This window comes from Neoarius graeffei, chromosome 19 (genome assembly GCF_027579695.1).
Source record: "Neoarius graeffei isolate fNeoGra1 chromosome 19, fNeoGra1.pri, whole genome shotgun sequence".
Taxonomy (NCBI): Eukaryota; Metazoa; Chordata; class Actinopteri; order Siluriformes; family Ariidae; genus Neoarius; species Neoarius graeffei.
The window spans coordinates 47,128,869-47,144,032 of NC_083587.1; the positions used below are offsets into that span (position 1 = coordinate 47,128,869).

Consider the following 15,164-nt stretch of genomic DNA (forward strand, 5'->3'; position numbering starts at 1 on the left):
CACACAGGCTTTGCGAAGTATACGCCTGTACCGTGTGTCTCACGTTACCAAGCCTTTTGTAGCACTGTGTTAATATTCTGGTTTCCGACTCTATTTTGCCCTTTGTCTCTGCCTTTGATATCCTGTCTGTGCCTCACTTGACCATTGTCTGTTTTTCAACTTTGATTTTTGATCGCTGATTTGGATCTGTTTGCCAGCATGTTTTTAAATAAAACTCTTCCAGCGATTACATCCGTCTGTTGCCTGCATTTTCTGACCGACAGAGAGCATCTTACATTTACGAGTTGCCATGACAACATGCTTACGGAGTAAAGACTCGAGTAAAACTGCTTTTAGCTCATAAAATAGTCTTTTTCAGGGATTTTTTTTTTAAGTCAGTGGTCACCGTTCTCAATAATTGTTGTGATTGACACCTAAGCTGGAGTAGTTAAGCCTTTATTTTATGGCGTTAATACGTATTGTTAACTTGATTGCGGACTTGATTGCTTATTGTTTGTCTCTGGGGGGGAAGGAGCACATGGGTCAGTGATGATTTTTCTTTTTTTTTTTTTTTAGGACTCCGACTCATTGTTACTAAAGGTTGGGGACATTAACTTAGTTTGATGTATGCAAAAGTTTGTAGTAAAAGAGTTTGTTATAGCACGGTTGCAGTGTAATCACAATGTACAAATGCTGAACAGTATATATTAGGCATAGACAAAATGAAAATAGAATATTGATATTGTGATATATTAACATTATATATTATAATATGTTTCTAAGACGCATGAGTATGGCCAGGTGTCTATGCATTATTTTTTTTACTTGCTGTAAAAAAAAGTAATTGGAAGACATTTTTTTTTTTCCATCACAATCAAACTTCTATTATATATCTCTGTGATGCAGATATTTCCCAACTGTTTAATGTTGAGAATAATGTCAGGACTGCAGCTGAAAACTCCTAGACTAATTTATCATGCCATACACTGAACGCAATTGTCACATTGTTTGGTAGGGTGTTACTCAGGATGGATATGATTGTATCAGATGTCCAGGAGGACTGGGGGAGGATGGGAAGTGCCAGTGTCCTACAGGCAGTGTTGTTGGTGAGTTGTTGTTTTTACACTACGGTGGTGTAGTGGTTAGCACTGTTGCCTCACAGCAAGAAGGTTCTGGGTTTGAGCCCAGTGGTCAACGGGGGCCTTTCTGTGTAGAGTTTGTGTGTTCTCCCAATGTCTGCGCGGGTTTCCTCTGGGTGCTCTGGTTTTCCCCACAGTCCAAAGACATACAGGTTAGGTTAACTGGCTACTCTAAGGTGGGGTTTACATTAGACCGTATCAGCGGCTCATCAGATTAATGTTTTTAAAACGATTAGCATGCACACAGCAACGCCAATACACGATTCGCGTGCACACAGCAACGCCAATACACGGATACGCTCGGCTCCGCAGGCATCCTGCGCTCCAAATCGCTCCGCCCTGAACAGCGAGTGCCCTCTGGAGGGTGCGCACTCCGGCCCTGCGCAGCTCACAGAGCGCGCGAGTGAAGCGCATGAGCAGTGATTCGGGACTGAGCCGCTGTGTGTGTGATCCCAGTGCATATCGGGCATGCGCGTCACTTACCACTTGCAAGTGGAAGGATGGCAAGCCTAAAGACAATCATAACTACACAATGGGCAGTATTTGCATCAGTATTTGCAGTATTTTCATACTTTTATACTCTTTAATGAAAGGCGATACAAGGCGGAAGTCCGCGCCGTTTTTCAGCAGTCGCATCACATGACCAACGCCAGCGAATCAGGAAGGTGGATGTCACAGTGATGTTGTCCAATGACGACGCCAGCTAGAGCTCAGCACAGCGTATCCGCGTATTCTCAATGTTTACACAGCACCGGATCAGACACGATCTGGATTGAATACGTGGACCCTGGCGGATTCCCGTTTCCAGGCGTTTTAATGTAAACGGACAGTGCATCCGCGAAGAAAACGAGACAGATACGGTCTAATGTAAACTTGGCCTAAATTGTCCATAGGTGTGAATGGTTGTTTCCCCAAGACCAAAAATGGGAAGGTTGTGGCAGGAAGGGCATCCGGCGTAAAACTATGCTCCAATTAATATGACGTGGATCAGTAGGGTCTACATGGACCCCAACCTAGCAATAGTGCTGGACAAGGGAGAAGATGATGTGTGTATGTTGTTGAATGCCAATCACCTGTAAATCACCAGGCGTGTGCATGACATGGCATTTGGTGACACCCACTAAATTCCATAAAAGTCAAAGCTCATAGAGCTGAAATGACAAGTAAACATCAAAAAAAACTTTCTCAGAGGTAGAAGTGGAAGTTATTTTGACTCATTTCTATGCCAATAAAATATCTATTTTATTTAGCTGCATAAAATATCCCCTTAAAGGTAGACTGCCTTTCAGATTTTTCAAGTTTAGGTCATAAAAAGAATTTTCCCTGACATTTTTGTTTATGGGACCAAAAGCTGCTGAATTTGAATCACAGATTTCCAATTTTATTATTAAATAGAACAATTAATGGATTTAGGGCCACATGGCCCTAAATTCTCCACTATTTTTTCTTGCTTCACCATGACACAATACAAGATACTATGTCATGCATCACGTGGTGGGCTTTCCCCATTCGTGCAAGGCATTGTGGGATACAAATTTGAAACGGGAGAGAACAATGGAGGATGCGAATGAAACGTGAAAGACCGACTACAGTAACGGAAAGCGAGAAGAAAAGACGTTATGTTGCGAAGGAAAGGAAACGCGGGACCAAACTGATAAATATCGGCAGTCAGCGAGTACTTCGGTGTGATCAGCTGTTCGTTTAGCGACAGAATGATGGAACTGTCAGTACACGGTCAAAGGTAATAAACCTGTAGATGGCAGTAATGCAACACTGGATGCCAGCTGCCATAAACCCAAAAGATGAAGAAGGTGGTAAACCTGTGCATGTCTTTGGGAAAAACCGGAGCACCCAGAGGAAGCCCACGCAGACTCCACACAGAAAGGCCCCCATCAACCACTGGGCTCAAACCCAGTACCTTCTTGCTATGAGGCGACAGTCCTAACCACTACACCATCGTGCTGGCCTACTAAAACGTGCAAAAGTACAAGAAGAAAAAACGCTTTCTGTTGTAAGAAAATAATCAACTTGGGTTGGTAGTTACCCCACCCTGTTATTCCCTGTTTTCCTGTAACAGCACACACGGTCATGTTTTATTCCTTAAATGTTTGTCATTCTGTGCTTTGTCAGTGGAAAGAAATGCAGATGGAATCCCTCTCCAGGAAGCCCGGTGTGAATTATGTAATGGAACAGATCCAGCTTTTTCTTTCCTAGACATAAAAAGCAATAGGTAATCATTCTCTCTCCTGTTTTCTGTGTATTTGTCTTGCCTTGCCTGCGCAACAAAGCCTGTGTGTCTTGTATGCTTAGATGTGTGAGATGTCAGGAATCCTTCATCAACACGTCTCAGTCCTGCGAGTGTGGCTCCAACATTCTGGTGAGAAAATGAATGTACAGTATAGTTTGGTGATGTATAAGCTGCAATAATGTGCATGCAACAGCTCCAGTTTATTTAGTTTATGTTGCATTTGTATAACATTTTTTAAGGCTTGGTTACAGTTTTTTAGAAAAAAAAAAGTGAGATGAGACATAATGATGTTATTACAGGCTGGAGGAATGTGTTTCCCTCCCAACAACCTGCCCACTTCGGTTGTATCTACAATCAATTTTCCTCAGTTGGTAAGCACTTGATGTGAACTAAAATTGAACAAGTAGGACTGCTCAGTCATCTGTAATGTCACTTAGTAATTTCTGATATCCTGTGATTTAAGGGTCTAGCTGTTACGTCTGCCTGGTTCTCTAGCTTCCTGTATTCTTCTGCAGCTGCATGTCTGGTAAGCACACACACATACACACACACATGCGCGCGCACACATGTTCACTCACAGTTTTTTTTTTTTCTTTAACCTTCCAATTTGTGATAAGTTTTACTTTTGCAATTTCTATTTTCATTTATTTGATAAACCGGGACAAGCAATAATACTACAACCTGAAATACTAAAATGTAAACTAAGATTGAAATAGATATTTCCTTTATTTCAGTTCTAGCAGGTTTTCAGTAAATGAAATGACTAAGAGAATAGACTTCTGTTATATCTCTAGATGCTTATAACCACATCCTTCCTGCTGCTTTCACTGCTTTACAAAAACAAAAACCTCATGTAGCGCTTCATTTATTTGATTTCAATCTGATTTCATAATATTACTTCAAAGATGCATTCATATCATATTTTATCTTTGTATTTTATGATCCCCAGAGTAGTGGTATCCTTTCCTGATTCCTCACGCCACTTTGTATCAAACAGTCAAATGTGTAAATGAATAAATGTAAGCCGTTGATTTATCCTTGCCTGAGGATAGTGTGATTAGAAGGTGCTGATTTCTTTCCAACATACTTGTTTTGACTGAGTCAATACAATATACAATGTGTGCGCATAATTTACTCCTTTCTGTGTACACTGTCTTAGCAAATCCAGGAGTTTAAAGAGAAAAGTTTTTGGTCTGGGAAGTCCTCTGTATTGTTCTATCGGGTTTAGAGATAACGTGCTGTATTGTGCTCCTGTAGTATTAGACTATTTTCATTCCTTCATTCACACTTATTCATGAGTTCTTTGCATTTGTACGACCTGTTGCCTTAAAAGTTCTGAGGCTAAAAGTAGCTCCTTACTGAAGGTTTATGAGAATCTCATTTTGCAACTCTTATTTATACTATTTCCCCCCCCAGTAACTCAAAATGCATTTTAGCGATAAAAGCAGGACCTTAACCATGTGCACTCCTTTCTTACTCACCCTACGTTCACACAAGTGACAAAGTACTTGTCTCTTGTAGTTTTTGTCTCTTATGGCTGTGTATACCCCAGTATATGACTTGTATGCACCACTTTTGTTTAAACATTAACATGTTATGTGCTAATCTTCGTGCTAGCTACATGCACAGATTAGGAAAGCAATTAACTTTATAGGGAGGGAAAGTGAAACACAGCGATCCTAGTGGTAGCGTTCCTAAGCCGAGAGCCATACTATTGAAAATCCCATAGACCCGATTTTTTAAAAAAATCCCACGAAGTTATGACATGGAACTTGTACACCCCCAAAAAATATGTTGTATATGTTGGGATTACGGGCGGCACGGTGGTGTAGTGGTTAGCGCTGTCGCCTCACAGCAAGAAGGTCCTGGGTTCGAGCCCCGGGGCCGGCGAGGGCCTTTCTGTGTGGAGTTTGCATGTTCTCCCCGTGTCCGCGTGGGTTTCCTCCGGGTACTCCGGTTTCCCCCACAGTCCAAAGACATGCAGGTTAGGTTAACTGGTGACTCTAAATTGACCGTAGGTGTGAATGTGAGTGTGAATGGTTGTCTGTGTCTATGTGTCGGCCCTGTGATGACCTGGCGACTTGTCCAGGGTGTACCCCGCCTTTCGCCCGTAGTCAGCTGGGATAGGCTCCAGCTTGCCTGCGACCCTGTAGAAGGATAAAGCGGCTAGAGATAATGAGATGAGATGAGATGTTGGGATTATCTACTAACTGTGAAAGTATCAGGTGAAATTTCGCTGTCTTTTTAAAAGCTCGAAATTGCGCCTAATCTGTCAGAAACGGACTACAACCAAACTGTCTAGTCAGAGTTGCTCATATTACGTCAGCAGTAGGCTTAGCTATCTGATCTGTAATGGTTATCCCTACGAGGGATGCATTTCTTATTGGTACAGAAATACTCCGCCAACCACGCTATACCGTACAAATCGTCATGTTGATGTAGGCTACTTGCCGGCCGCTACCTGCTACAGATTTGGAAAGGCGCTAGACTTGCGGTGACGTCACATACGCGACGTCGGGTCCATGTAGTCTTTGATCAGCTTATTAAAAAACATTCAAAACAATTCAAATCGGTGGAAAAAATAAAGTATGATCACCAGGATCGATAGAGCTGCCCGACATGCACAACATGTGGAAGCCATTGTCTTAACTTTGAAGTGTAACCCGAAATGTAATTTTTTGAAAAGATATTCCCATTCATTTTGCCATAGAGGTTGGAACGCATCCAGTAGGGGGCGATGAGATTACCTTCCCTCCCTATTAGAAATGTACAATCACCAGACGCACCAAAAGTCTCTTCTGCTTCCTTCCAGTCCTTATTTTCTTCGTAATGTCTTACACTTTTAATGAAAGGCTGTATGTGACAGGATGAGATAAAACCACGGTTATAAGATTTTGAATGGGGCCACAGGTGCGATGGAGGATTTTCATGTAACGTCATCGCAACTGCGGATTTGTTTACGCGGCCATGTTGCCGGGCAGGCTTTGTGTTTGACAACGATCGGCACAAGTGTACGCGAGTGATTGTAAGCCCAATTCAGGAAACATCCGCAGATACACTTGTAGAAGTTACATCTAAAAGAACAATGCCAGAGACCTGCAGTGCTTTTGGATGTAATAACAGACGTGGAGATAAGCCTGGTTTAAACTTGGCATCACTTCCCAGCGAACTGCAGTTAAATGGGAAGACTAGATGACAACAAAATATTCCCGTATGTGTGGAGAGTTAAGTTAGTGTGAAAGCTCTGTGCAACACTGAAATGTATATCTGGATGTGGGCTTTGGACGTGATGTATTTTATTAGACCTAATGCTTGGCTCGACTAGCAGTATGTTTGTTATGTACTGATAATGTAGACTCGGCTAAACACCATAAAATATGCTAGATCTAGGCCCTGGCTTGTTTATTACTAATAGAAGTCCATGTTTGAGCTTACCTTTGTCATAATAAGGCATTTTTCTTTATCGGGAATTTCCCATCACGTTCCGGCACAAAACCTGCCTTGAAATATCGGTAGGCATCTGTACTTTCATATGCCTTTAGCATCTCTGGTGTATTTAGAACTCCCAAATACTAAATAGGTTAGGACATCATAGTGTCCCAAATCCGGTAGCTGGTTTGCTGAACACTTTTTAAGTGGAATAAGTACATTTGTGGGTAAATTAAGAAGAAGAATCCTTTATTTTTGTCACATAAGCACAACGAAATTCTTCCTCTGGATTTAATCCATCTGAAGCAGTAAACACAGAGAGAGAGCAGTGTGCAGAATAAATAATAAATCACTGCATTTGTGGGTAAATTTATATGGATCTGTGATGCCTGCATGTTTCAGCTTTTCGATGTAACGTGATCTGCTGGTATAATCTAAATTTTTAATCGTCTCAGAGAGATTGTACTGACTGCAGCCGTCTCAATTTTCACTACGAACTGTTCACAGCTGTTTCTTTGTTTGCCCAGCAATATGGCAGACACTGTGTGAAAAACAAAAATCTATGATGTCAGTGAAAGACCTCAATAGGATTGGTCCAGAAAATCATTCAAGGCACTCAGTTGGATTTGTCACATTACCTAATACCTAATTTGCATAGAATCATAGTATTGTAATAATAAGTTTCATTTATACAGTGCCTGTCACAATCCCAAGGTCATTTTACATACAGTGCCTTGCAAAAGTATTCATCCCCCTTGGTGTTTGTCCTGTTTTGTTGCATTACAAACTGGAATTAAAATGGATTTTGGGGGGATTAGCACCATTTGATTTACACAACATGCCTAGCACTTTAAAGGTGCACTTTTTTTTTTTTTAAATTGTGACACAAACAATAATTAAGATGAAAAAACAGAACTCTGGAGTGTGCATAGGTATTCACCCCTCAAAGTCAATACTTTATGGAGCCACCCTTTGCTACAATTACAGCTGCAAGTCTCTTGGGGTACAGTATTACCTTAGCACATCTAGCCACTGGGATTTTTGCCCATTCCTCAAGGCAAAACTTCTCCAACTCCTTCAAGTTAGATGGGTTGCGTTGGTGTACAGCAATCTTCAAGTTACACCACAGATTCTCAGTTGGATTGAGATCTGGGCTTTGATTAGGCCAGTCCAATACATTTAAATGCTTCCCTTTAAACCACTCCAGTGTAACTTTAGCAGTCTGTTTAGGGTCATTGTCCTGCTGGACCGTGAACCTTCATCCCAGTCTGAAACCTCTGGCTGACTCAAACAGGTTTTCTTCCAGAATTGCCATGTATTTAGTGCCATCCATCTTTCTTTCAGTCCTGACCAGCTTTCCTGTCCCTGCAGATGAAAAACATCCCCACAGGATGCTGCTGCCTCCACCATGCTTCACTGTAGGAATGGTGTTCTCAGGGTGTTGGGTTTGCGCCACACATGGCATTTCCCATGATGGCCAAAAGTTCAATTTTTGTCTCATTTGACCAGAGAATCTTCTTCCATGTGTTTGGGGAGTCTGCCACATGCTGTTGGGCAAACTCCAAACTTGTTTTCTTCAGCAATGCCTTTTTTCTGGCCACTCTTCCATAAAGCCCTGCTCTGTGGAGTGTATAGCTTAAAGTAGTCCTATGGACAGATACTCCCATCTCGGCTGTGAACCTTTGCAGCTCCTTCAGTGTTATCTTTGGTGTCTTTGTTGCATCTCTGATTTAATGCCCTCCTTGCCCGGTCTGTGAGTTTTGGTGGGCGGCCTTCTCTTGTCAGGTTTGTGGTGGTGACGCATTCTTTCCATTTTGCTATAATGGATTTAATGGTGCTCCATGGGATATTCAAAGTTTGGGATATTTTTTATAACCCAACCCTGATCTATACTTCTCCACAACTTTGTCTCTGACCTGTTTGGAGGCTCCTTGGTTTTCATGTTGCTTGCTTAGTGTTGCAGAGTCAGGGTCTTTCCAGAACAGGTTCATTTATACAGACATCATGTGACACATCATGTGATACTTTGCACAAAGGTGTATCTTAATCAACTAATTATGTGACTTTTGAAGTGACTAGGTTGGACCAGCTCTTAGGGGTTTCATACGAAAGGGAGTGAATACCTATGCACACTCCAGATTTCTTTTTTTTCATCTTTATTATTGTCTGTGTCACAATAAAACAACAATGTTCACCTTTAAAGTGGTAGGCATGTTGTGTAAATCAAATGGTGCTAACCCTCCAAAAATCCATTTTAATTCCAGCTTGTAATGTGACAAAACAGGACAAACACTAAGGGGGATGAATACTTTTGCAAGACACTGAAGGGGTAGGGGGAAAAGCAGATTAAGCAGTAAAGAAGGAAGTGTAGTGTTCATTGAAGAGAAAAGTCTTTTCATTCAGATTTGAAAGTACAGAAAGAAGAGCAGTCATGGATAGATTAAGGAAGAGAGTTCCAGAGTTTGGGGGCCATGGCACTGAAGGACCTGACTCCCAGGGTGGAAAGTCTGGTGCGTGGGACAGGAAGGAGATTATTGGTAGAAGACCTGAGAGAGTGAGGGGGCAGTAAGGGGTCAGGAACTTGCTAAGGTAGGAGGAGCAAGGTTATGCAGGGCATTAAAGGTGATGAGCAAGATTACAGCCAAATGCACACAGCATGCTGTCAACCAGAAATGGAGTAGAACTCAGAAAATCTCCTTTCATACATTGTCTGTTATGTTGTTGGTTTGATGTTTGTGCTCTTGTAGAAATTCTGATTCTGCTTTGCTCACATACATAGATTTGACTTGTACATATATTTTCTATCCACCTGTCTATCTATTATACAGTTATTCCACGAAATCGAGTCGTACATGAGCTGATAGCCGATGAGGTGCGTAGCGCTGAGTTGGCTATAAGCCATGTACGACAAGATTGAGTGAAATAATCATTTTATTCTATCCACATTCACTGGATTTTGAGAAGCTGAGCATTTTTATTTTCATTTATTGCAAATTCGATAAATCAAAACTTTATACGAAACATCCGACAAAATCATTTCCGCTTAGAATATAAACAAACCGGCGAAATGACAGTAGCAATTTGCGAAAAAATGCGATAATTCTTGAAAAATAAAAAAAGATGTGTTCTTGCCATCAAATACTTTCATTCCATATTTTGTTGCTTTTTTCTTGTATTTGTTGGGGTTTTGTTTTCGAGTAGTTTTATTTTTTTTCATTCTCTGTTGGTTCAGCAACACGCTCCGCCATTTTGTTTTTCTCTACTCACTGTATATGAGCTGATAGTCTAGTAGTAGGGTAGCCAATCAGAGCGTGCGATTGCTCATATCCAGTGTATGTGGATATAATAATATACAGTATAACAAACACACATGCTTTAAATAAGCATTTAGCCTGTAGATGTTTGTTGTCATGTATGAAACCACCACCTGTTCAATTTTCATTCGATCATCGCTGCGTTATAGTAATTGTGAATTGGGAGTTTAGAGCTTTTGACACAGAATGCTACCACGTTAGCCAGTCACTGCCAATATTCATTCAGCGATCACTGTCATCCATAGTAACAGGGTCACTTAAGTGAGACTGAGGAGAATTTTTTAAGTAATTAGATCAGAATTTTTTTTTTTAAAGAAATACATATCCTGATCATGTTTTACAAATGCAAAATGCTCTCTTAAACATGGAGATAAATTCACTTTGGAATGACTGACGTGTTTTCACTTATGTAAAGGTGGTTGATTGTGTATGCATGACTGGGTGCGACACTGTGTTTTCCGTTGTCTTGTAGTTGTTCAGTAATCGGACAGCATGCCAGGCTCTGGGGAACATGTGTGTGTTGAACATGCACTCCTCAAGCACTATCAGCAACGATGCCTGCGGCCTCTTCAACACCATCTACAGAGCAACAGCGGCGCAGGGCAACAACCAGGATAACCCCTACTGGTACACACGTATCCAAACACACTGCATGTCTTATTAAAGGATGTAGATGTAAGTCAGGAAGTGTAGGACCTAATTCACCGCTCTGCTAAATCCAGTGATGGAAATAGGCACAAACCAATATTTGATTTGTCTCTTATCTTTATTAGTCGCTTTACCCTGATCAGGGTCGTAATGAATCCCTGGAAGCAAGGCGGGAGAATTCACCCTGGGTGGGACGTCAGTCCATCACAGGGCACATTCACACACATTTACACACTCATTCATGCCTGGGGCAATTTAGAGTAGCTAGTTTTCCTACATGTATGTTTTTTTTGACAGTGGGAGCAAACCTGAGGTGGGGTTTACATTAGACCGTATCAGCGGATCATCAGATTAACGTTTTTAAAACGATTAGTGTGCACACAGCAACGCCAATACACGATTTGCGTGCACATAGCAATGCCAATACACGGATACGCTCGGCTTCATAGGCATCCTGCGCTCCAAATCACTCCGCCCTGAACAGCGAGTGCCCTCTGGAGGGTGCGCACTCTGGCCCTGCGCAGCTCACAGTGTGCGCGAGTGGAGCGCACGAGCAGTGATTTGGGACTGAGCCGCTGTGTGTGCGATCTCAGTGCATGTCGGGCATGCGCGTCACTTACCACTTGCAAGTGGAAGGATGGCAAGCCTAAAGACAATCATAACTACACAATGGGCAGTATTTGCATCAGTATTTGTAGTATTTTCATACTTTTATACTCTTTAATGAAGGGTGATACAAGGCGGAAGTCCGCACCGTTTTTCAGCAGTCGCGTCACATGACCAACGCCAGCGAATCAGGAAGGTGGATGTCACAGTGACGTTGTCCAATGAAGACGCCAGCTAGAGCTCAGCACAGCGTATCCGCGTATCTCAATGTTTACACAGCACCGGACCAGACACGATCTGGATTGAATACGTGGACCCTGACGGATTCCCGTTTCCCGGCGTTTCCAGGCGTTTTAATGTAAACGGACAGTGCATCCGCGAAGAAAACGAGACAGATACGGTCTAATGTAAACTTGGCCTGAGAATCCAGAGGAAACCCACATGAACATGCACTGACAATAACCTGAGCAAAGGACTCAAATTTATAACCAACAACTAATTTTTTAAATTAAAACGTTGGACATATAATATCTCAGTGTTCAATTATAGATTTCATATACCAAGTTTTATAATGTTAAGCTTTTCACTGGAATGTGACGTTACTGCATCTGAAGTATTTATGCGTTTGTTGATTAAGATGTTATTCTGCCACCAGAAGTTTGACTTGCAAGCAAAGACTTAGTCTTTTTATATTTATTTGTCAGAGGGTTTAATTTTACTTACAAGTATTAGCCTTTTATATTTACTTATTAGAGGTCTATTTCCAACTTGTCTAACAAACCATTGCTTTAATCTATTCAAATTATTGACTAAATCCATTATTGAGACAACTTATTCATTATTCACTGGGTATTCATGTATCACGAGGATAACACAACTGCAAATCTTTATTATACTAAATATAAGCCTACAAATAGAACATGGACAATAAGTGTAATTAAAGTGTAAAGCATACACAATCAGTGGAATCAGTGGAGCAACCTCTAGCCTAGCATCTGAAACGGCAAGATTGACGAAATGTCTCTCGGGAGATCTGATAGTAGATTCCCCCAAGATCTTTTACATTCCCTCAACCTAGGGGTTATAACCGTTTTATACTTCCTGAGCATACTTTGATGTCATTATTGCTGTTGATTGAGCAAGCCAACAGATGGGAACCAGACTTGTGCTGTCTTACAACAAGATGAGAGAAAACAATCACTGTAAATGATGACTATAGTTGACTGAACAGAACTCCTATAACAGGCTTGTAGTACTCGAGTCCGACTCGTGCCGTAATTTTAAGGACTCGTGACTTGACTTAGACTTGAGCACTGATGACTCGGACTCGTACATTAACTGCATTTGGACTCGTAAATTGGAGACGAGGACTTGGATTTTTTCTTTATCTTTTGTAACGTGCCATAATAATTTGGCATAAGATATTTATATCTACATTCATTTTTACACTAATTTCATGCAAGAGAATGCACATTCACCTGTTCATACGTCATGTTCAGGAACAAACTAACGTTAATGGCGCTAAAATGCCTGGAGAGAACGCCCCTAGGATTGTCCGCTTTGCTTATACAGACTTCTCGTGCAGTGGGAAAAAATGCACTGCTATGTGTTCCATATGTAGACGAACTATTGAGGAGATGACGGGGACAACCTCGAACTTCATTTGGCAAGACTCCACCCAGAGAAGGAAGTGACACGCTATGTTCATTGCTCTGTTGATAGCGGGGCTTGCCTGCTGACCGATGAACTAGCTCGTGTTAACCCTCTCTCATGTTATTTGCCCTGTTGATAGCGAGGCTTGTGTCGGACTCACCTCAGATCAGTAGTGGACTCGACTTGAAATTTTCTTTAATGACTCGGACTTGAACACTGGGGACTTGAGACTGGACTTGGACTCGAGGTTTAATGACTCGACAACAACACTGTCCTATAGAGTGAGAGAAGGAGTTAAGGGGGACAATTTTTAAATTATTATACCATTTGGGATAGTATGACACATACAGGCGCACATAGGATATGAACACATGACATGTCTCAGAACCGTCAAAGACTCCTCTTTCTTTGCATGTTTCAGATAGCATAAGAATTAACCATATAAGGAAGCATGGAAACATCGTAAGCGTGGTATATTAATTACCAGTAGCAATTAGCAACAAAATATGGCAGATTTCACAGCCAGTCAGGTAAAGAATTGCTTGGTACGGTGATTTTATTGCCAACGTAGAGCTTATCTTTCTTTTATGAAGGGACAGAGTTGTCCTGTAGTGACCTCATGTCCGTCATGCTTTCTTCATTACCCCAGAGTGAGCAATTCACTTCTGCTTCTCTGGCCTTGAAAGAGGAAAATATCCTTCCTATTTTGGCAGTGATATTTTCTGTTCGTTCTGTGTCCTATATTGATCCAAAACTGCCTCTCACTGGTCATTAGCATTGTAAATTAGAGCCCTGCACTCCCACGGGACCCGACGCAAAGCAGTGCGGCGCGGGACAAATTTTGAAAGCTCATTGTGGGCGCGGGCGGGAGGGGGAGTGCACAATGCGGGAGCGGGCGGGAGAGGTGATAAGCTGCAGTCCCGCTAACTAAAAACGTGTTTAAAATAAAATTTATAAATTACTAATTTATGTCTATCATATATAATCAGTGTATAATCTGAGGAGCTGGTTGTGGTTGTGCAACACTTCATATGAGAGGAGAATGAAATCGCGGTTGGAATCATAACGCCACAGACTCGGAAGTGGGAGTGCGAGTGCGCAAAGCGAGAGCTGTCAATCAAAGCGAGAGCTGTCAATCATGAGCGCATGCAGCGCTCAACTTGGAATGTGTCAGCAGAATGTCAGAGTCTAAACAATAAACTTACAATAAACCTAATAATGCCACCTATAAATACACAACATGTAGATCTACATAACGTTATCTGTGCCATCTCACAGCAGTTTGCTTAGCTATTTTTAATCAGGGCAAATAGCCTTATAGCCAAAACTAGTATATGATGCTTTAATTTATGGAGATGCCTTTTGTTTACACGTGATTTCCAAATGAGGGGTATTGCAATTTTATATTAGTCCAAATGAACATCTACACCAAGTTGCAAGCATCAGGGGAAGATTATGAACACACCAAATTTGACTTAACGGTCATTTAATGGTGAAATGCCGTTCGCACTGTCGGCCAACTTCGGGTTGTTTCTCTGAGTTCCGACAATAAACGAGACCATCCGAACACATCTGAAAACATCGTGGTGTGAACTGTGTTGGTTCAAATCAACTTGGTTCAGACCAAGTTGGTACTACAGCTTTGGGAAACAGTCGTTTTTTGGATGTTAGTTAGTTCAAACTTGCATCGTACCATATTGGTTTAATGCTAACTTGGTTGGTTGGTTATTTGGGAAACGCACCCCTGAATGTGAGCTGTAGATATTTATGCTCAAATCCACTCAAAGTAGGGGGCGGGGCACCATCACTCTGTGTCTTTAAATTATATTAATTTCTTATAGGCCTACTTGTATTTCCTAGAATGTAAATGTGAGGAGTGACATATAAGCTATGTGCAATGTACAATATTCTTAATATCCACTGTAGATTTTGGTAGGTGTGTTGGGTATCTCTGTAAAGCCTGAGCTGTGCATACCGCCTGGCAACGCGCACCCTCGCTACGTGCGCTAGGTGAAGGATCGGTCAGTGGAGAGCTCAGCTAAGCTCAGCATGTTTAATTCCCCAAGCCAATGACAAGAACTTTCGTGAGAAATAACGCGAACGTCTGCATCATGTGGGATTTGCGGGCGGGAGCGGGACAAAATATGG

At 41.7% G+C, this 15,164-nt stretch overlaps 1 protein-coding gene across 5 annotated transcripts in view; it reads left to right on the forward strand.

Annotated features, from left to right (window-relative positions):
• Positions 1-15,164, forward strand: part of tmem67 (transmembrane protein 67) — a 110,807-nt gene that overhangs the window by 40,616 nt on the left and 55,027 nt on the right. For all 5 annotated transcript variants that reach the window (XM_060900187.1, XM_060900188.1, XM_060900190.1 and 2 more), the window contains 6 exons: positions 995-1,085; positions 3,249-3,348; positions 3,429-3,495; positions 3,666-3,737; positions 3,830-3,892; positions 10,582-10,736. In XM_060900187.1, the coding sequence (XP_060756170.1) occupies positions 995-1,085; positions 3,249-3,348; positions 3,429-3,495; positions 3,666-3,737; positions 3,830-3,892; positions 10,582-10,736 (548 nt within the window). The remainder of the gene's footprint in view (positions 1-994; positions 1,086-3,248; positions 3,349-3,428; positions 3,496-3,665; positions 3,738-3,829; positions 3,893-10,581; positions 10,737-15,164) is intronic.